This window comes from Amblyomma americanum, chromosome 1, assembly GCF_052857255.1.
Source record: "Amblyomma americanum isolate KBUSLIRL-KWMA chromosome 1, ASM5285725v1, whole genome shotgun sequence".
Classification (NCBI taxonomy): domain Eukaryota; kingdom Metazoa; phylum Arthropoda; class Arachnida; order Ixodida; family Ixodidae; genus Amblyomma; species Amblyomma americanum.
In genome coordinates, this window is record NC_135497.1 from 327585510 (window position 1) to 327606229 (window position 20720).

The 20720-nt window shown below is 49.1% G+C and overlaps 1 protein-coding gene and 1 pseudogene across 1 annotated transcript; both read left to right on the forward strand.

The window, feature by feature from the left end:
* The first annotated feature begins 199 nt into the window (after positions 1–199).
* On the forward strand, positions 200–20244 carry LOC144115477 (protein argonaute-2-like). Its single transcript, XM_077649878.1, has 6 exons — positions 200–315; positions 4823–5238; positions 10260–12293; positions 16572–16799; positions 17776–18128; positions 20116–20244. Exons 1-5 carry the CDS (start codon positions 258–260, stop codon positions 18088–18090), a joined length of 3051 nt encoding a protein of 1016 aa, XP_077506004.1. The 5' UTR covers positions 200–257; the 3' UTR covers positions 18091–18128; positions 20116–20244.
* Positions 2666–2808, forward strand: LOC144116825 (U2 spliceosomal RNA; annotated as a pseudogene).
* Positions 20245–20720: the final 476 nt, after the last annotated feature.

The window sequence follows — 20720 nt, forward strand, 5'->3', positions numbered from 1 at the left end:
TCCTTTGGATCCATTGTTTTTTTTCTTTATGCGTTCTTGGAGGCAGTAGCGCCGGCACGCGCATGACGTCTCCAAGCACAGCCAATGACGACGGAACACGTGCAGCTCGTGGCGAAGCATATGAGCGAATCACGGAGCGGAAAAGGTCACTATAAAAGAGTAACAACGCAGCTTTTTTGCCTTTCTGAAGGGTCTCGGCAAACAGTCAAGACGTCCGTTCCGGTGATTGTCATTTGTGTTTGTGGCCCGCTATCTAAATGGGGAAAGGAGAGCGCAAAGACAAGAAGAAAAACGACTCAGCTGGTGGACCTCCAGGTGCGTAGCGAATTTCCTTTCGGTTCTGTGGCCTCCGCCGCTGTCGTTTGGGTGCTCGATCCCTTTGTTCATCTGGCGTCACATGGTGGGCGCTGTAGGCCTAACCTCGTGGGCTAGGATGATTCTGTTCTAAAGCATTAAATTTTTGCGAGAAGGCTGAACGAAATTCACGAGCTTCGTTACCCGTTTGTTTTCGCTATCATTTTTATTTGAGCGTGAGTGACCGTGACTTGAGAGAAAAAAAAAACCGCGTTTGGTTGAGCCGAAGCGACCTCGAGAGCCTTTATATCGCGTTAAGGTTGGTTCACGTGCAAGCGACTGAGCGAATACAGCGATTGAGCAGCGCGTTGCAGCGAAAAATGTCGATATTTTTAATAATAATAATAATAATTGGTTTTTTGGGGAAAGGAAATGGCGCAGTATCTGTCTCATATATCGTTGGACCCCTGAACCGCGCCGTAATGGAAGGGATAAGAGAGGGAGTGAAAGAAGAAAGGAAGAATTAGGTGCCGTAGTGGAGGGCTCCGGAGTAATTTCGACCACCTGGGGATCTTTAACGTGCACTGACATCGCACAGCCCACGGGCGCCTTAGCGTTTTTCCTCCATAAAAACGCAGCCGCCGCGGTCGGGTTCGAACCCGGGAACTCCGGATCAGTAGTCGAGCGCCCTAACCACTGAGCTACCGCGGCGGGTCAACGATATTTTTGGAACCTCTTCACTCTGGCCGCTTCCCCCGCCGCGATGGCTCGAAACGGCTTTGTGCGCCGCGGCGGCATGCGCTTCTGCACGCGTCGCCCGTGCGCCTGCATGGTCCGGCCATGCTGCTGACCTGACACGGAGCAGGTGCTGTGGAACGCTCTTCCGCTTGATGAGTGCCTTTATCTACGGCATGTTTCCGAGCGCTGCCGTCTCGTTTTAGTCCGTTCTTGATGCATAGCAACACCTCCGCAGCTCCGCACCCTAATCCCCTAAGCGCATTTACGATTTCTTTATGGTTTATTTGGGTTTAACGTCCCAAAGTGACTTAGGCTATGAGAGCCGCCGTAGTGGAGGGCTCCGGAAATTTCGACTACCTTGAGGTTCTTTAACATGCCCTGACAACGCACATAACACGGGCCTCTTCAATTTCGCCTCCATCGAAATTCGACCGCCGCGGCCGGAATCGAACCCGCGCCTTTCGGGTATCGCTTTTGAGCTTCCTTAATCTCTTTGCGCTGCATTTTTTTCTTGGCCTATCCGGATTACCCGCAGCGGTGGCTCAGTGATTAAGGCGCTCGGCTGCTGATCCGGGGTACCCGGGTTCGAACCCGACCGCGGCGGCCTCGTTTCGATGGAGGCGAAACGCAAAGGTTCCCGTGTGCTGTACGATATCGGTGCACGTTAAAGATGCCCAGAAGGCCGAAATTATTCCGGAGCCCTCCACTACGGCACCTCTTTTTTTCCTTTCTGCACCCAGTCCTTCTATCCCTTCCCTTACGGCGTGCTTCAGGTGTGCGCCGCGATATGCGAGACGGTTACTGCGTCTTTTTTTCCTCAAAAACCAATTTTCAATTTTCAGCAAAGGTCTCTCTTTCCCCGGATTGTGGTCGCTGTTTATCGCGACTGCGTCTCTCTTGTTTCTAGGTATGAGTGCGCACTCTATGGGGCTGCCGGATGAAATCAAGCCGGCTTAACAGCTTGGCGTCCCGCTGTGTGGTGCGATGTGTGGCAGAGTTTTGTTGTCGTTGTTGAGACTTAGGGAAGAATGAAAAGTTCACGGACCCGCCCACCGGCTCAAGCTGATCCACAGTAGCTACCACGTGCAGGTAATCACTGACACGTGAAGATAATCGCTGCTACGGGCAGACATTTGGAGAGTTAAACGAGATTTGAGAGAAAAGATTGGCAGAAAGGACTCGCAACAGCCGCCTCATCTGAAGCGACGACGACGGTTTAGCAACAGGTACTTCCGGTGACAAGCAGCCCTCGCCACATGTGCGGCAGCCCCTACATCGCAGCTCAATAGGGCCGGGCAGCCATCTAATCGTCCCCTTCCTGTGAAGGGAATGCTTTACTACTACCTTGCGTAGCTGCTTCGCCGTGTAGGAGAGTTTTACCTTGAACCGAGGAGAAACCACGTGACAGCTATGACGTCATTCAGCCGCCACCGCCGCGTTCATTGTGATCATTGGCATTGGCGTTGACGATGTTCTGGACTCCGTCGATTTTGAGGAAAGGCAGGGATTTGGGGAAACGTTTCTCACAACCAGCATGTGTTGACATTCTCCGTGACAGCAAGCGTTGTCAGCGGTACGAAAGGTGCATTCTTTACGCCCGATATATAAATTAAAAAAAAATTGACGCCCCATTATAGTTGTCCGGACCCGTGGAGTATCTCTTACGGGTCCAAGTTGGACTTATTTTTGGAAATGTGGCGGGGAGTTTGAAGGATGCTTCTTTCCCGCCACCGGTTGGCCCAGTATTGCACTACCTCCGGGATCGGCCTTGTCTTTAGCGCGTCTTTACTATCCTGTCTTTCTGTCCCATCTTTCAACTCTCCTACTATCTGCACGTGGTAGCGATTGTGGCTCGGCTTGAGCCAGTGAGCAGGCCTGTGCACTTTCCTTTCTTTCTTCCAGGCAGTAACAGACAGACAGACGACCCATTATGACAGACGGTAATTCGGAATTTGAGCGCAGCTCTTCGCAAGCCGCTTGCTACCGCTTGGCAGGTTCCTGTTGCGTTGCTAGCGACCCTCCGGCATCGTCCCGTAGCAGCCGCCTTCCGGCTGTCCATTCCTCTCGTGTGTCAGGTGGCGCTTCGCTCTGGTGCTACCTGCCAACACGTCACCTGTCACACTCCGTAACACGTCACCTGTCAGGTAGCATGTTACAGCGACTACGACGCGGAACGCAGCAACGGGCGAACTGGGCTCTAAAAGGAATGAAACTAAAGAAGTCACGGCAGTTGAACACGAAGCGAAAAGCTTCACCACGTTGGTAAAGAAGTCGCATAGGCCGGAGAATAGCCTTCAATGACTTTCAGCCCAACCATGTTAGCCATGTATGACCGTACGTGGTACAGTTATGGCGTGGAACTCTTGACCTCTGCCCTTGACCCATGACCTTTAGTTGACCTCTGATCTTTGACCTTTGACATTAGGTGACATTTGGGTTCACCTTTGACCCTGAACACATTTGATGGGGGTGTAAGACCATGAGATACGTCTAAGCCACGTGGTCGTGTGTGTATATACTATAGAACGGCTGTCCATGCAGGCGCTGCCGTGGACGAGCCACAGGTGCTTAGCAAGCGTCCTTGTTTTCGCTGAATTCCAGGGTTAACGAAGTTAAATTTAAAATTGTTTTTTTTTTGTTCTCAAGTATACAACTAGAAGGAAAGCGTGCGCGTGTGTCGCAAATACATTGAATGCGCGGCGGGACATTTGTTGCTTCTTCGTTGCTGTGGGGGAGGGCTGATCGCATTTGTGTGAAAATTAAGACCCTGTGCGACAGCTAGGGCCTCACACTCAGTTCTTCCGTGCAAAGGGTATACGACGCTGTTTGGGGGCGCTGCGTGTTTAGTCGTGTGTAGTTACAGAGCATGCCATTGTCGGCTTGCACAGCTGTCTTAGTTGGGACGGCCATTGCGACGTATGCTCTCGACCACAGTATACTGAATTTTCGGTCACTGACCATGTCAGATATGTTAGCTGAAGTCAGCTGACCATATTCACATGGTCAGTAAACCGAAGATTCATTCTGCTGACCTGACCAGACGGCATTCCGTCAAACCCTCGACTAGGTACTCTATACCATCTGTCTTTTACCGTTGAGCAGACAAGGGAAGGGACAAGTGGTGCTCGTTATGACATACATGATGGAGGCCAACAGTGACCGAACCAAGAAGCATAAGGGATGTTTTTTTTAATAATATGTGGTGTTCATCCGTGGGGTCTTAATACGGCAAAAACTTGTTAAAGAGTCTGGGTCCTTGGAGTACGCCTTCATCGCAGAGGACAGCTTTGAAGGCACCTTTAAAGTTCTTGAAGGACTCAGGACTGAGTGCAAGATTGTGAACAATCAGTGTGTGCCCTGTGTACCCTGCTGTAACGGCCGACGGACACGTGGAAAAGTGATCATATCCCTTTGTTCTCTCCCTTTTCTATCTCTCCCTTCGTTCTACTTCCCACGTGTAGGGTAGCATACCGGGTGTTGCCTAGTTAACCTCCCTGCCTTTCCGTCTTTCTCTGTCTCTCTTTGCGACGTTAAACCCCCATGAAGAAAAACGAAACTTTTTAAATATAATTGATTATAAAGCAGAAGGAAAACAACCACATGCCACCGTTGGTATCCGAAACCCACTACCTCTGAATTTAGCGTCCGGTGCTCTACCAACGGAGCTCCGGCGACGGCTGTCCAGTCTTCAGCTTTCGGCGGTGTATATATGCGTGTCGTAGCGATCGCTATGATCGCAATCGCAGCAGATGTATGAACGCTACGTTAAACGGGCATTTTCGGCTCGCAGCGGTGCCTTCGGCCAGCGGTGGCAATCAAGCCACCGCTCCTGCTCCGTCGCCCGCCGGTACGCCGCGGGATTTGTTCGCGCAAGTACTGCAGCAGGGCGCCGCGCCCAGTCCGCAGCCGCGCGCCGTCAGCCGCGGCCCGGCCCCTGCCGCGGTGCCCAGAGCTCAGCCCACCGCGCAGCCCACCGCTCAGCCCAGCGCCTCCCGTCCCAGCTACGGGGCCCCCGCCGCCGCAGGTGACGCCAACGTAGCGGCCAGCAGCCCGCGGCCTGCATCCGCAGCAGCCGCCGTGAGTCGCAGTCAGCCGGCAGCAGCTGCCCTACCACCGTCGCCACCATGTACGTCGCCCGTTGCAGTAACAGAGCAGACCCCCGAAGCTGGAGACCAGGCCACTCCAGGCGGCGATGTCAGTATCAAGGTGCGTACTGTTTTCCGAAAAGGGCTTCACCTTGGGCTATGGCATGTAGCTCGCTTAACCTCGTTATAACAAAGTAGAAAGTGTGTTCGCGGCTGTTACTTCGTTATATGCAGTGTTGACCGAGCTTCCACGGGGAATCGTAATTCCTTCGTTATATCCATTATTTCGTTATAAACCATGCTGTGCAGCTTGTTATGCCAGGGGTCCATATAAAGTTGCACCTATTAAAGCGGTTGAACCTCTTTACCACGAAGTTGAAAGTTTCCGGCGATAACTTCTTTGTAAGGGTAGCTTCGTTATAGCTCCTGTTGGCTGAGCTTCCACGTGCAATCATAATTTCTTCGTTATATCAGTTGATTTGTTATAAACCGCTTCGTTACAAAGGGCTTTAACTGTTAGTTTCAAGGCAAGAGGAAACATCACATTTCCAAAATATCGACTTGCACAGACGGTACGAGAACCAAACCCCGGTATAATACAACTCAATAATAATAATAAAATTAATAATTGGTTTTTGGGGAAAGGAAATGGCGCAGTATCTGTCTCATATATCGTTGGACACCTGAACCGCGCCGTAAGGGAAGGGATAAAGGAGGGAGTGAAAGAAGAAAGGAAGAATAGGTACCGTAGTGGAGGGCTCCGGAATAATTTCGACCACCTGGGGATCTTTAACGTGCACTGACATCGCACAGCACACGGGCGCCTTAGCGTTTTTCCTCCATAAAAACGCAGCCGCCGCGGTCGGGTTCGAACCCGGGAACTCCTCCGGATCAGTAGTCGAGCGCCCTAACCACTGAGCCACCGCGGCGGGGCATACAACTCAAGAACAAAACAGCATGTTCCTCTCGAAAGAGGCCCTCCAGCCAAAGGCGTCGACTGGTTCTCATGACTTCATGGTTAGTCAATCCTCTTGGACCTGCGTGACATCTCAGGGAGTGGCATATGAAAGGAGATGAACCACCGTTTAATCAGATTGAGAGCGGCGTCCGGAGAATTGGCCGACGCCGTTGGCTGCAAGGCTTCCTTGGTAGGGCATCCGTCGCTTCTTTCTCGAATTGCAGCCGACTATGCAGGGCTTAGTTTTTACTAACAAAAAGTTCTGTGGGTAGCAAGCATCGTGGTAGTGATTGACGTATAGGGCGCTCTGGAAGTGAAACATCAGATTTAACCGCTGAGAAAGTCAAGATAGAGAACAACGTTTGGGAACCGCAATGAGTTCCTTGGTCAACAATGATATAGACAAGTCGAGTGGGCGAAATTTAAAAGGAAAGTTTGTATTTCGATGAGTGGTTTGAACCCGACCGCGGCGGCTGCGTTTCGATGGAAGCGAAGCGCTGAGGCGCCCGCGTGCTGTGCGATGTCAGTGTATGTTAAAGATCCCCAGGTGGTCTAAATTATTCCGGAGCCCTCCACTACGGCATTTCTTTCTTCCTTTCCTCTTTCACTCTCGCCTTTTGCCTTCCCTTACGGCGCGTCTCAGGTGTCCGCCGATATGTGAGAAAGGTACAGTGCCATTTCCTATCCCCGATAACCAATTTTCAATTCTCACAGTTTCTTCTGTGAGGTTCAGGGCCTCAGTCGTCGCCTGGATAAAGGGTGGCTCGAGGAATTATTGCGTCGTCAGGTTTAGCCTTTGGGTTCACTACTTACGCACCAGCGGCTGAGTGTTGTGTTGCCAGCGTGTGAAATTCTTTTTAAAGCGGAAGCTTTACTGACCGCAGGTTGAGCAGTTTCGCGTGATTCCTGGAGAGCCGTGCTGCGCATGCACGAGGAGCAGTGACGACACATGGCGCATTTCTCTCTCTCTCTCTCGATCCCTACTCACTACTGCGCATGCGCCACTAGTAGCACCGAGCCACAGATGTTCAGCCGCTGCGCACCGCCGCACATTTCCTAAAAATCCAACTTTAAATTTAGTTTCCTCTTTCCCTCCCTCCTTTATCCCTTCCTTAATTCACGGCGCGGTTCGGGTGTCCACCGAGATGTGAGACGGTTACTGTGCCATTTCCTTTCCTCAAAAAACCAAACAAAACAAGTGAGCCGACGGCGTTCATAGAGTTCATTGGCGTGGACAACTTTGCAAAGACCGTTCATTTTCACGAAACGAAAAGCGCACAATCGGCTCCGTGGTTCAGTGGAGACCTCAATCTCGGTTTCGCTTTGTATATCCTGGATTAGCGGGGCTAATCCAACCCGCCGCGGTGGCTAAGTGGTAAGGGCGCTCGGCTACTGATCCGGAGTTCCCGGGTTCGAACCCGTCCGCGGCGGCAGCGTTTTTATGGAGGAAAAACACTAAGTAATAATAATAATTTTGGGGGAAAGGGAATGCGCAGTATCAGTCTCATATATCGTTGGAAACCTGAACCGCGCAATAAGGGAAGGGATATAGGAGGGAGTGAAAGAAGAAAGGAAGAGAGAATTGCTGTAGCGGTGGGCTCCGGAATAATTTCGGCCACCTGGGGATCTTTAACATGCACCGACGTCGCACAGCACACGGGCGCCTTCGCGTTTTTCCTCCATAAAAACGCAGCCGCCGCGGTCGGGTTCGAGCCCGGGAACTCTGGATCAGTAGCCGAGCGCCCTAACCACTGAGCCACTGCGGCGGGTAAACGCTAAGGCGCCGGTGTGCTGTGCGACGTCAGTGCACGTTAAAGATCCCCAAGTTGTCGAAATTATTCCGGAGCCCTCCACTACGGCACTTCTTTCTTCCTTCTTTCACTCCCTCCTTTTCCCCTTCCCTTACGGCGCGGTCAAGGTGCCCAACGGTATATGAGACAGATACGGCGCCATTTCTTTTCCCCCAAAACCGATTATTATTATTATTATTATTATTATTATTATTATTATTATTATTATTATTATTATTATTATTATTATTATTATTATTATTATTGGGCTACCTTTCTCTCATATCGGCAGACACCCGTACCGCGCGCCGTAAGAGAAAGGACAAAAAGGCGAGGGAGTGAAAGAAGAAAGAAAGAAGCGCCGTATTGGAGGGCCTCGGAATGATTTCGACCACCTGGGGATCTTTAACGTACACTGACATCGAACAGCACACGGGCGCCTTAGCGTTTCGGTTCCATCGAAACGCAGCCGCAGCGGTCGGGTTCGATCCTGGGAACGCCGGATCAGTGATCGAGCACTCTAACCACCGAGCCACCGCGGTGAGTGTATTGTCTTTTTTTAGTCACTCGTTAAATGCTCTTTAACTCGAAGCGAAATGGTGCACCGTCGAGCCCGAACATTCACTCTGGCAAACTGATGTTTCCTTGGACTGCAGCTGTTGATGCTTATAAATTACGCGTCTGCACATTCTCAATTCGCAGAAAAATTCATGTGAATGTTGTTCATCTTTCGCTGTTAATGGGCAGCTGCGACGTCTTCTTTTGGCCTCCACGAATGCCGAAATTTCCAAGGTAGTTCCTTGTGCCGAGCTTCGCCGCCGGGCGTCGGTTTGTTTCAGCACGAATAATTAAATGTTTCCAATTTTGTCGCCCCAATCTGTGGGAGACCTTGCACGTGTGACGTCACCAGCTGCATGCCCTTCCATATTTGCTTGGAGTTTGCGCAAGAAGAAGAAAATGAAGACCTTTGTTTTTGGTCATTTCACACAAACGGTGGTCTGTCGCTTACAGTCTCCAGTTTAGTCAGTCAACGCGCCGAAAGTTTTTGTGACAGTATGCATGACGACAAGCTTCTATCTTGACGTCATTCTTTGGGAGAAACCCAGTTTTAGTTTCGGTGTTCTTTGCTTTTGCTGGTTTAAAGGGCTTCTACTCAGGATTTTGAAAAACGCTTTTAAAGGCACAGAGAATTGACTCCCAAGAAATGTTATGCGAATAGGAACACAATACTACGTCTAAAACATTCAAACTCGCCCACAGTTGCCCTTTGAGTGGTTCTGAAACCTTGGAAGAAATACTTCAGCACTGGCGCTATCATGGGCTGGGTTCCCTGAATAAATAAATTAAGGCACAGAAAGAACTAGTACTGACTGTCTCGCTTTTGATGTACACCACGACCACGCAGTGCGGTTCCTTGATTTTGCAGTCGACCCGATCGCCCCAGTCATATGTGCTCAAGATAGAACAAGGCTTTGAAATACCTTCCGAGGAAAGTACAGGGTAGGTCAAAAGTTCCCAGGCCATAGGGTCTGCTTTTGAGCTGTATAATCAGGCAGACATGACACACCCAAAGACTCAAAATATCCGTAGAGGGCGGAAGAGGTATCGTTCTATACTCTGCGAACCTTGATAGCTTTAATCGCACCTTAAATGCCACGATATACCGATGAAAGAAGCAAGCCCTGTGGCCCCGGAACTTTTGACCACCCGTGTACATAACCTCGCTCAAGTACTACGAGCTTGCGTCATAAACACCTGAACCATATATTCCTACATTGAGCACAGAACCCACAATCCCGAGCGAAGGTTGGCGAGCTCTTTCCAGCGATTTTTTCACGCCCGCGCATTTCTCCGTCTCGTGCTCCTGCGTATTTTTGTTCTGATGTGGCTGTCGGTTAGATTCAGAAGTATGGCAGCTACTGTGGCCGCTGCCAATAATAAGTGTCGTTTCGGCGGTTCAGGAAGCCCTCCTCACCCCCCCCCCCCCCCCACCATTACCGGGAAAATTCCCGAACGCGTCTGCAGCCGGCGGTGTGGCCGAGTGGGTAGGGCTGGCTGAAGAGCGCCGACCTGTGAGCATGAAAAGAGTGATGAAAGGAGATAGAAAGGCTAGAAGACGCTGTAATTTAGATATTGACTGCAGATAACTTCGCTTGCACAAAACATTTAAGACATTCTCAGGGGAGCTATATTAATGTTCAAGCGCCGTCCTTTAATAGGCTCGCTACAACACACGGGGTGCAGGAGGCTTTCCCCGTTAAGACTCACCGGTCCTGCACTGTAGTGTAGATCGAAGACCATTCGGCCAAACTTGTGTGACGCTCAACACACGAAACAGTGCGTGCATACTTACTTCTTCATGCCCTGCTCTAATTACCACCAATCACGGCGCAGGAGCTCGAGCGAACCCTGCCCTCCCACTTCCCGCGGAGGCCCGCCCACGGCCAGCTGGGCCGGACCATACAACTTCTTGCCAACCACTTCAGCATTGAGATACCGACCGGCAGCGTCTACCACTACGACGTCGACATCTCCTCGGAGACTGCCAAGGAGACCAAGGTTCCTGAGCAGAAAAACTACCGATGCCTCAGTACAAAGATCAACAGGATAGTCATCGAGCTCCTAGTAAAGAAGTACCGGCAAGACCTAGCCAACTGCATCCCGGCTTTCGATGGCCGCAAGAACCTGTACACGCGCCGCCAGCTCAACTTCCGCGAGCGGACATTCACAGTCGACATCGAGGAAGACCAGAGAAGCCAGAAGTTTATCATCAAGATCCAGTATGCCGCCACCGTGAACCTGGATGCCCTGCATGGCGTCTTCCAAAAGCGCGTACAAACTGTGCCCCAGGAAGTCCTCCAGGCCATCGACATCGTCTTGAGGCACAGCCCCTCGATCAACCTTGCGCCGGTTGGACGCTCGTTCTTCAGACCGCCGGGACCCAACGAGCACAATGACCTCGGAGGAGGCCGGGAGGTGTGGTTTGGCTACTACGCGAGTGTTCGACCCGCCCAATGGAAGCCCATGCTTAACGTCGACATGTCAGCAACAGCATTCTACGAGTCGCTTCCACTGGTAGACTTCATGTGCAGGTTCTTCAGCGACAGCCGGCGTGTGTTGACACCCGCGGACTTACGGTCATTGCGCGACAACCAGTACGCGCGGCTGAATAGGGAGCTCAAAGGACTCTGCGTAAAAGTGACGCACCTTCCGTACCCGCGCAAGTACAAAGTGGTCAAGATCACGAGGGAAGCTGCGAAGGACATCTATTTTGAATCAGAAGGTAGTCAGATCTCCGTCGCCGACTACTTCCAGAGCCGCTACAGGCGCTTGTCGTACCCGAACTTCCCTTGCGTGCAGAGTGGCAGCCCGACGCATCCGGTCTACATTCCTCTGGAGGTGTGCGAGCTGGCCGAAGGCCAGCACTGTCGGAAGAAACTCGAGGAGAGTCAGACCGCCGAGATGATCAAGCGCACGGCCAAGCCGCCAGCCAAGCGCTTCCTGGAGATTCGTCAGTCTGTGCGCGACATGGTCAGCACCTCGGACAAGTACCTGCGAGAGTTCGGCGTCAAGATCAACCCCGAACCCACTCAGGTTGTTGGCAGAATTCTCGACCCGCCGTCTTTGGTTTTTGAGAACAACAGCATGTGCAAGCCGCGCGACGGTACGTGGGATCTCCGAGGGCAGCGCTTCTACAAGGCGATGTCGATGACACAGTGGATTGTTCTCAACGTGAGCCGCTTCGCGCAGAAGGACTGCCTGGACAACTTCATCAAGATGCTGATCCGCATCGGCCAAGAACTGGGCATGCGCATTGCGCAGCCGCTTGCGGTCATCACGTTCGACACAAACCGCAAGCCCATGCGGACCGTTCTCACGGAGCAGCGCAAGCAGCGCCCGCAGTTGGAGATGGTTGTGGCTGTGATCACAAAAGCCACGAACTACGCTGAGATCAAGCAGGTGGCAGAGACTGAGCTCTCCCTGCGCACACAATGCATCTTGGACAACAACGTGGTCCAAAAGTGTAACGCAGCGCTCATCCAAAACCTGTGCCAAAAGATCAACGCCAAGATGGGCGGCATCAACAATAGTCTCCTGATCCAGGAGAAGCCGAAGCTATTACATAGGCCCGTGATCGTCATCGGAGCAGACGTGTCGCACCCATCGCCTGGGGACAAGATCAGGCCATCCATCGCCGCGTGCGTCGGAAGCCTAGACTCTGTACCGTCCAAGTTTCACGCCACCATTCGGGTACAGATTGAAGACTCCAAGGCTAAGGCGCGTGTGGAAATTATCAAGGACCTGAAGGACATGATCAAGGAATTGCTACTGGTTTTCTACCGCACCACCGGGCACAAGCCCCTGCGGATCGTCTTCTACAGGGACGGAGTGAGCGAGGGGCAGTTCTTGGAAGTCCGTAACCATGAGGTAAGCAACTGCGCCTACTACAATACTGTGTCCACTAAACTCTCATCTTGTTAAGACAGCTATACCGCATTCAATGCCGCTAGCGTCATTGGATAACCTTTTGTCTTATGACAAGCGGACTTCCTGTGCATATACGTAACGGCACCGAATAGATCTCCACAGCGCTACAATTTCAGGACATTCGGGACATTCATTTCTGGAGACGTCTTCTCGGTGTTAGTTGACGTCAGCTTGATCGTTTCTCTTCAAAAGGTGGTAAACATCCAAGACTGAGGCTTGTGGTTTGGTTTTGTGCTTGCCCGCTCCGTGTCTCACCCCTTTTACGCACGGGCGATATTAACGGCTGTGCAGTTTACCGTCCGTTGAACTGAACGACAGTTAGAGGTGCTATACCAGTTTCACAAGGTCATGTTTAATGTCATTAATTACTTAGTGATCAAGTTTTAACGCCATCGGAACAGTGTCACGTGCTCGTATTTAATGGCATTAGACAGACTAACTGCTGTTTGCGACCTACTGAGTTCGCCAGAACTCATTCGCCACAGCAGTGCATACTCTTGTCCCCATTCCGCATGCAGAAAGATATGCAACTTTTTTTGTGAAAAGTCACTATCCTGTGGATAATGGTTTATTCATAAAGAGCAGCATTTTTACCAGCAATTCTGAAGCACTGTTAGCCTGTGAGCTGGCACGCCAGTTCGACTTTTACGACTAGTCAAGCAAGAACAGTGGCATTTTCTACAAATTTATTTTTATATTATATTTGAATGACATTGCTGAGGTTCTGACTCATTGAAACTGTTTATATTCAGGTGATTTTTTTAGCCCCTTGAAGGCGTTATCATCACCGTGACTTTTTTAAATTTCGTTTTCTTTCTTTCTTTTTTTTATTTTTTATGTATTTAAATACACCTCACAGGTCTCCGCAAAGGCATTGTGTAAAAATAAAAAGGGGGGGGGGTCAAATACAGAACATTGCGCAAAATATGTTACAAATAAAAAATAGTAAAAGTGCAGCAAAACACACAAAAAAACAGGTGAGTTCAGATAAGATATCGCAATTCACAAAAAGAGATAAAAGTAAAAACAACTGTGTCATGGAACAAAAACAGGGGAAATGCACGAAGTCGAGTTATACAAAAGCCAAAGAAAACATATCAGGCATAAATGAGCAAAGTTGTACATCCACGTAATCAAAGAGGCAATAGGTCTCAAGCTGCTGAAAACGAAGTTGTACGAATCCGGAGTATATAAATGACGTGCTAACCGTTATCAGCGAAGTGTTTGGGTAGATGTTCGCAAAAGGTGTCATGATTAGCCTGCAGGGCGATGCAGTCCGGAAGATTCTTCCAGAGACAGATGGAACGCGGGAGTGACCAGAAGTTGAAAGCATGTGTGTTGCCATAAATGCGGCATAGCTGTAGTTATTATGTAATCTATGTTATAAGTAGGAAGGACGTTGCAGATGTGCTGGCGGTGAATCAGTGGCATGGACGTATTTGTGAAAGATAGATATAAGGGCAGTCTTGCGACGAATTTGCAACGGATGCATAGAGCGAAAGATTGATCTTTAGTTGGGTTAGACTAGACTGATAACTGCAATTTTGCGAAATGAGACGACAAGCCCCATTGTGGACAGCTTCCAACTTCTCTCTCAGATATTTCTGATGAGGTGACCAGATGGATGAAGCGTACTCTAGCTGCGGTGTGACAGAAGTAATGTAGGCTTGTTCACACACGTGAGGGGTAGTGCATTGCAGGTTACGGTGAATGAAAACTAGTTACCGGGAAGCATTAGCGAAAGTGATGGTTATGTGTTCAGCCCAAGAAAAGTTTGGTGAAATATGGACGCCTAGATGCTTATACTGCGTAGTCCGAGCCAATGTATCGTTATTATTGTGGTATGGAAAATTCGAAGTGACTGATTTTCGGCTAAAAGTAATTATCTTACACTTAGAAATGTTTAAAGTCATTAGACACGTTTTACACCAGTCGTTTATGCAATCGAGGTCACTTTGAAGTTCAAGGTGGCCATTAGTAAATTTTATTGGTGAATAAATAATGCAGTCGTCAGCAAATATGCGCATATAAGATAAGATTGTTGCTGGCAGGTTATTAATGTAAATTAAGAATAGTAATGGACCGAGGAGGCTTCCTAGTGCCGCGCCCGATGTAACATCGGAAACAGGAAATTAATAATTGTTAACAGCGGTGAACTGCTGGCGATTAGAAAGAAGACTACGGACCCATGACAGAGTTAAAGAATTTAATTTGAGAGCACAAAGCTTAGATATTTGTCGGCAATGTTCTACCCGATAAAATGCTTTGGCAAAGTCCAAAAAGGTGCAAGTCATCAATTTCCGTGCGAGTGTTTGTTAGTACTTCTGAAAACCGGTACAACCTTTCCTATTTTCCAACCGGTGGAAACCTCACCTGTAGATTTTGACTGCTTAAAGATATGACGGAAGATGATGCTGGAGACAGAAATGGCATTTCTTTAGTATTTTCAGTTAATTTCATCAACCCCAGAAGAAGAGGGTGCTAGGCTATTTATCAGGTGTACTAAGCCATAAAGTGTAATGTCAACCGGTGCCATGTACGGGTAACCAAAATCTGGTACTTACGGGATGTTAGGATTATCTTCTTGGTGAAAATATATGCGAAAAACGAATTAAAAGCTTTAGGACATTCAGCATCGAAGTAGGGGGCGCTGTGAATATCATGTATTGATATATCATTACTGACACTGTTCTGACGTATTGCTTTGAAGGGCTTGCTCTTATTGTTCCTAAGTAGCGCCGGAAGGGCTTTTGAAAAAAATATTTATTTTTTTCGACACAAAGGCCATAACAACACAGCTTTAGGTAGGTTTTATATTTACCCCGCGTGCAGGGCGAACATTCGTGCTATGCATTTTTGTACAACCGTTTTTTCTTATTTCTCATTTGTCGATGCTTTCTTCTAAAGCAAAGCTTAGATTTATGATTTGATAGCGTGACAAGCGGGACACGTTTGGCTACATGTTAGGCGAGCTTGTCTCTAAATTGAACCCGCGGTTATCTAATACGACCTATATTGTAAAGAGGGCGTCAGAATATTATCAGAAAACATTTGAATTTCGATCGTCATTGATTGGATTGTAATCTCCTCTGTTATAGTTGCGAATCTGTAATATCAATAAATCTGCCAATAAATTGTAATGTCGTTAAATCTGGACGTGTAGCGCCAGCTCCGAAAATAATGGCATAGGCAAACTTAAGGCTACAAACATCTGCGGTTATTTCTAGTGCGCATGTGGCACGGGTAATAAAAGGCAGCGCCACCTGCAGTTGAGGTCTCAGCTCAGTAGGGGGTCGCAGTTAGACCAGTCTACTGACCCGCTGCATCGGCCGAGTGCTATCCTGGCTCATATAAGTCTCACTCTACAACTTCCATTAAAGTCGGATACAACTCAAGAACCAAGCGTCTTTTCCCCCTGAAAGGACTCTCTTGCAGCCAATGGCGTAGACCATTTCTCATGAGCCTCCTAAGGTAACCATGTAGGAAGTCGCAAAAGGAAGGGGTTAGTCTCCCCCCTCACAGGAGAGACTATTGTCATTGTCACCGCGCTCGCTGCATTGTCCACCTTGCAGGTTCGTGAAAACCAGCCGACGCCATTTACTGGATGGGGGTCCTTTTACGGGGAAAAGCGGCTTCATTATTGAGTTGTATCATTGGAATTAGTTTAGCCACAAAAAAAATGCCACGAAGTGGCACCAGGAAAACAACGGCTGAGCGGTGAAGCCGGGCGTTCCTCTACTGAATTTTCTTGGCTTTGTGTGGTTGTTCACTGACGGCATACTCAAACGCCACGCTTGCACAGAAACTTTAGTTGAGTGAAGTCAAATAGTAAGTCAATGCCTAGAGTTATGTATATAAACCGATCATGTGATCCAGAATGTGGACCGCGTGAACTCAATTTAGCGGAGTGTGCGAGTAACTGCAGCTGACTGCTGTTCATTTCGGCGTTGGTTGGAAAAGCTGCACTTCCGTTGAGTTGAACAGTTGCTGAAACTGCTCGTTTAACCAGATCACAACCGGTAATAGCGTTGCTAAAAAAACGCTGCTCTTCGCCATAGAGTTTTTTCCCAAACGACAATTATATAAGATAGGACAGCAGAGTTCGTGTAGGTCCAAAGCGTTTTGTTTACATTCTGTACCAAGTATATATCGTGATTCGTCGAATGGCCTTTAAACCCTGACCAAGTTTTTCTTTGTTTCCGCTCTCGAATCTCTCAGGTGAGCGCCATCCGGCTGGCGTGTGCGGAAATGTGTCCCACCGAGACCTACGAGCCACCGCTGACGTTCATCGTGGTCCAGAAGCGACACCATACGAGGTTCATGCCTGCCAACGACCGCGACGGCGTGGGCAAGTTCCGCAACGTCCCACCAGGCACGACCGTAGACTCGGTGGTCACGCACCCGCTGGACTTCGACTTCTTCCTCTGCAGCCACTTCGGCATCCAGGTAGGCGACCTCTTCTCCGCCCTTGTTGCTATTGTCAGCGGGAAGAAATGGTCCGCGGTGTTTTCGTTTATCAATTTGCGGAGGAAATAGTCCGGGCGCCGGCGTCGCCACAGTCGCGTCGCGTCTTTAGTGCGCTACAAATACCAGGAGCGCCTGCGGTGGAGGCCTTCCGCAGCTTGAGGAAAGGGAAGCATGGCCTCCGAGATCACCTGCAAGCGGTACCGTGGCGGAAGCATTCCGCTTCACATCGAGGCCACCAGGAGCGCTATGAGTGACTGTAACGTCATCGTTCGACCTTGAGGAAGCGGTATCGGAAGTTGCGCACGGGGGGCCTTATGTCCAGTGCGGATTGATGCTGTCATACGGATGTGGTCATTAGTTTTTCTTTTCAGGATGGCGTCTGCTCAGACAATGAATGCATGGGGTTGGGTGAAAAGAGAAGCGCTTGATGCTCGGCTGGGCCTGGTTGCTCGTACGTTAAAGCGGGACGCGGCTTTGCAGTCTCAAGAAACGGCCAAAAAACTGATTTTTTAAATAGTCGTGTCGGCTTGTATGCCTCGTTTTTTTATGCTGTACCGAAGTCGGGACAGCGACATAGATGACGATGACCGACCAATGCGCTGATGACAGCCAGGCAGGAAATAATAGTTATTCACGGTATTTAACGGCGCGAGGGCATCTAAGGTCAAATAAAGAGAGAAACATGTTGTGCACGCAGCATTAAGAGCAAGGCGAGCACGTGCTGTGCTCATAGGCACTGCCAGTTTTTTGTATATTGCGTTTAAACACTCTCCTTCCCACGTAATGTGTGCTAATAAAATAAGTGTATTCAAACCGCACACACCATCCCACATCACATCGCACCACAAGCAGGACCACACCGCACCACCACATACCACGATGCGAAGCGACCCAGCCCGACATGGCACTCGGAATCTGGGCATGTGAATAACTTTACTCCTTTGCGCTCCCGCAGGGCACCAGCCAGCCGGCCCACTACTATATCGTGTGGGATGACTCCAACTTCAGCGCGGACGACCTGCAGAAGCTCAGCTTCTACCTGTGCCACACATACTCCCGGTGTGCAAGGAGCGTGAGCATCCCGGCCCCTGTGTACTACGCGCACCTGGCCGCCTTCCGCGCAAAACACCACATCGCCAGCAAGCTGGAGACGTCAGGCGCGGTCAGCCAGTCGTCTGAGGGCGGCGGGGACGCAGTGTTGACCACTGCCCAATACGTGGAGGCCGTCAAGGTGCTGCAGGAACTGCAGGCCTCCATGTACTTCGTGTAATGGAGGAGGTTCTCCGCTGCCCCTGCATTCCGGTTACGGTGAGCCTGGAGGAGTACCACTGACGTCATACCCAACAGTTCTGGATTCTGGAGAAAAACATTTTTGAACGGGAAAGCGTTTAAAGGCCTTTGCAGGGAGGGTGTTACATAGGGTATAGGGAGGGTATTATGAGCTCAGTGTTCCTCATATTTTGTAAGATTCTACTACAACGATCAATATATCCCCAACCTCCCGCCTGCAGGCTTGCATTTTTTGCTATTAACGTTTTTGCTACAGTCCAAAGCGTTCCTCATTGGTTTTCTATTACAGTCATAACTGCTCGATGCGAGCGATGGAAACAGTATAAAAGGAAGGTTCTTCCAGATATTGGAAGAATTGACCTTGAATATTTCAATACCAGAATCTTAGTTTCCCAAATTTCATTTTTTTTTTGTCCAAGAATGTTGGACATGTGCGCAACACGTAGAGGACAAGATATACGTGACACGAAGTGGACATTTTCTCCAGTTCCTCTTGGCGCATAGCAACAATTTTTAATGCGTTTTGTCGGAGTGAGAGACGACTTAACTGTGAAGTGCTGCTCCGCTCACATTCAGGATTGCTGCTTCGAATTCCTCCACGAAGAAAAAAATTAGTCGCTTGTAAATTCTTTTTGTGTTACCTAAACAAGACGTTTACCACCAGACGAAATTAAAAACGTGAGAATTTTGATCCAAATTCTATGATCGAAATTTAAAGTTTTTCAGTTTGGTTCATTGTAAGCTACACGTACATCACAGAGGCGCAACTGAACAGGGACATGAACACACAGCGCCTGCCCTGTGTTGTGTGGCTTTCACGTGTTTGTTTAATTGCGCTTAGTTCATCTGTGAATCTTTTATGAGCGCACAACTAAAATTTTGCGTAAAATGTAAATGCGCCTACTATGCTTTTTTTTTTGTCTTGTTCTAACAAAATGTTATTGACCCCTGTCCGGCGATATTTTTTCTCTTCCTCGCTGCCTGCGTCCCGACTTGCTATACTCATATATGCTGTATGTATTGCAGGCAGAGAAGAACCTGAACTAAATTTAACCGGATTTCTGCTGCTTGAGAGCATTTCGTAGCTGCACAAAAATGCGATCCAACTTTAAAAACCGCAGCCTTCGCGACGTTCAACTGCATAGCCGTCAGCTAGTTGTCAAGCCCCGCGGGTGTCACTTTGCGATAGATAGAGGGAGAAGCCCTATAATTTAAACAAGAGATTTTAGCTCGCATGCTACACTCTAAACACAAATATACGCCCGTATGGGAGTAAATAAGAGAGTAAGCTGTCTTCTAGCGCATAGGAAAGCTTACTCCCCTTTCTTACTCCCTTTTTACTCCTTTCTGTTTAGAGCATACTCTGCGTGGGGCAAGAAAGTCTCAAGGAGAGAAGCGCAGAAAATGTCTTTAAAGAAGTAAAAGAATAAAATAGAATAAATATGATCAAGGCATAAATGGGCAGTTAATTTGGACTCAGGTGCACGGACAAGTAACGCTACAAGATATTAAATGGTGATGCGCAGTATCTCCCACGAAGGGGCTGACAGTGTTCACTGCATGAATAGTGCATAATGGTGAGAGTTCAATTCATAGCGGTGATTTGTTTGCTATTTGCCTATTTAGATGACATTGGCCTTTTCGAGCGGAAGCATGGATCTCGGAGTCCGTTCTGTGAGATTGCTGTATGTGCCACTTGTCACTGTTTTGCAGCATTCTCTATAGACACCAATGTGATGAACATAGAGATCAAAAACCGTTCTTTGCGATCAGAAACAATGGCAAACAATCGGAGACGATGAAAAAAGGTGTTTATTTTCTTGGAAGAAATGCATGATCAGTATATTTCAGTTGTAGTTCCTCGAGCCTGGTGTGAGCAACTACTAATCGGTGGTTTTCTTTGTTAGAGGTTCGGGCTTGCTTTGATTCAAATTCGACGGAACAATTTCGAGGTTAGCGTGAGTCAGCCACGCCGCCACTAATTGCACCTTTTATTTTCTTGCAGGCTCGCAAGGCGAAGGATTTCCTTGGTTTTGTTGTTTCATGGGCTGTCCGAAGAGTGCGGGTGCCAACATTCTTGTTTGTTGTTTCTGTGCCTTGAAATTTATAATTTGCAATAAAAAAAAATTGGACAATAAAGTTGGCCGTTAGATGAGGTTTCCTTGCTTTGCAGTTACTGGCGCTTGCATTGGCCATGCGTTGGCCGAAGCCAGTCTGTTCTGCTACAACACATGCTAAAAAAGTGATCGGGTTTCGAGACGTAGCTAAACCGAGTAGACGTGTGAAAGCATGTGTTTAGCTTGGTTGGCTCATGGTTTTGCTCTCCTGGATGGGTTGGTTTTTGGCCTCGGACGCCGAGGCGTGCGGACGTGTATTGCGTGGTTTTTCGATGTTCCTGGCGGATTTATGCTTGTGCTCAAGCCAACTTCGATTGGAATCATCAGCGGAAGTCGCCAGGATCACCTGGATACCGAAATTGCGGCAAGTGGATCTAATTTGCGGCTATTTTCGACTTCGACGCGTCGTCCCAGCGGCTGCGTTCGACCTAGCGTCGACTCCGACCACTACCCGCCGGCCAAGCGTCGGTGCGCCTCGCCGCCGACCCCTGGG

Coding starts and splice junctions, on each gene's coding strand:
- LOC144115477 (XM_077649878.1), top strand. CDS start 258: ATGGGGAAAGGAGAGCGCAAAGACAAGAAGAAAAACGACTCAGCTGGT. Junction 5,239..10,259: donor GCGGCGATGTCAGTATCAAG/GTGCGTACTGTT, acceptor ATCACGGCGCAG/GAGCTCGAGCGAACCCTGCC. Junction 16,800..17,775: donor GCAGCCACTTCGGCATCCAG/GTAGGCGACCTC, acceptor GCGCTCCCGCAG/GGCACCAGCCAGCCGGCCCA.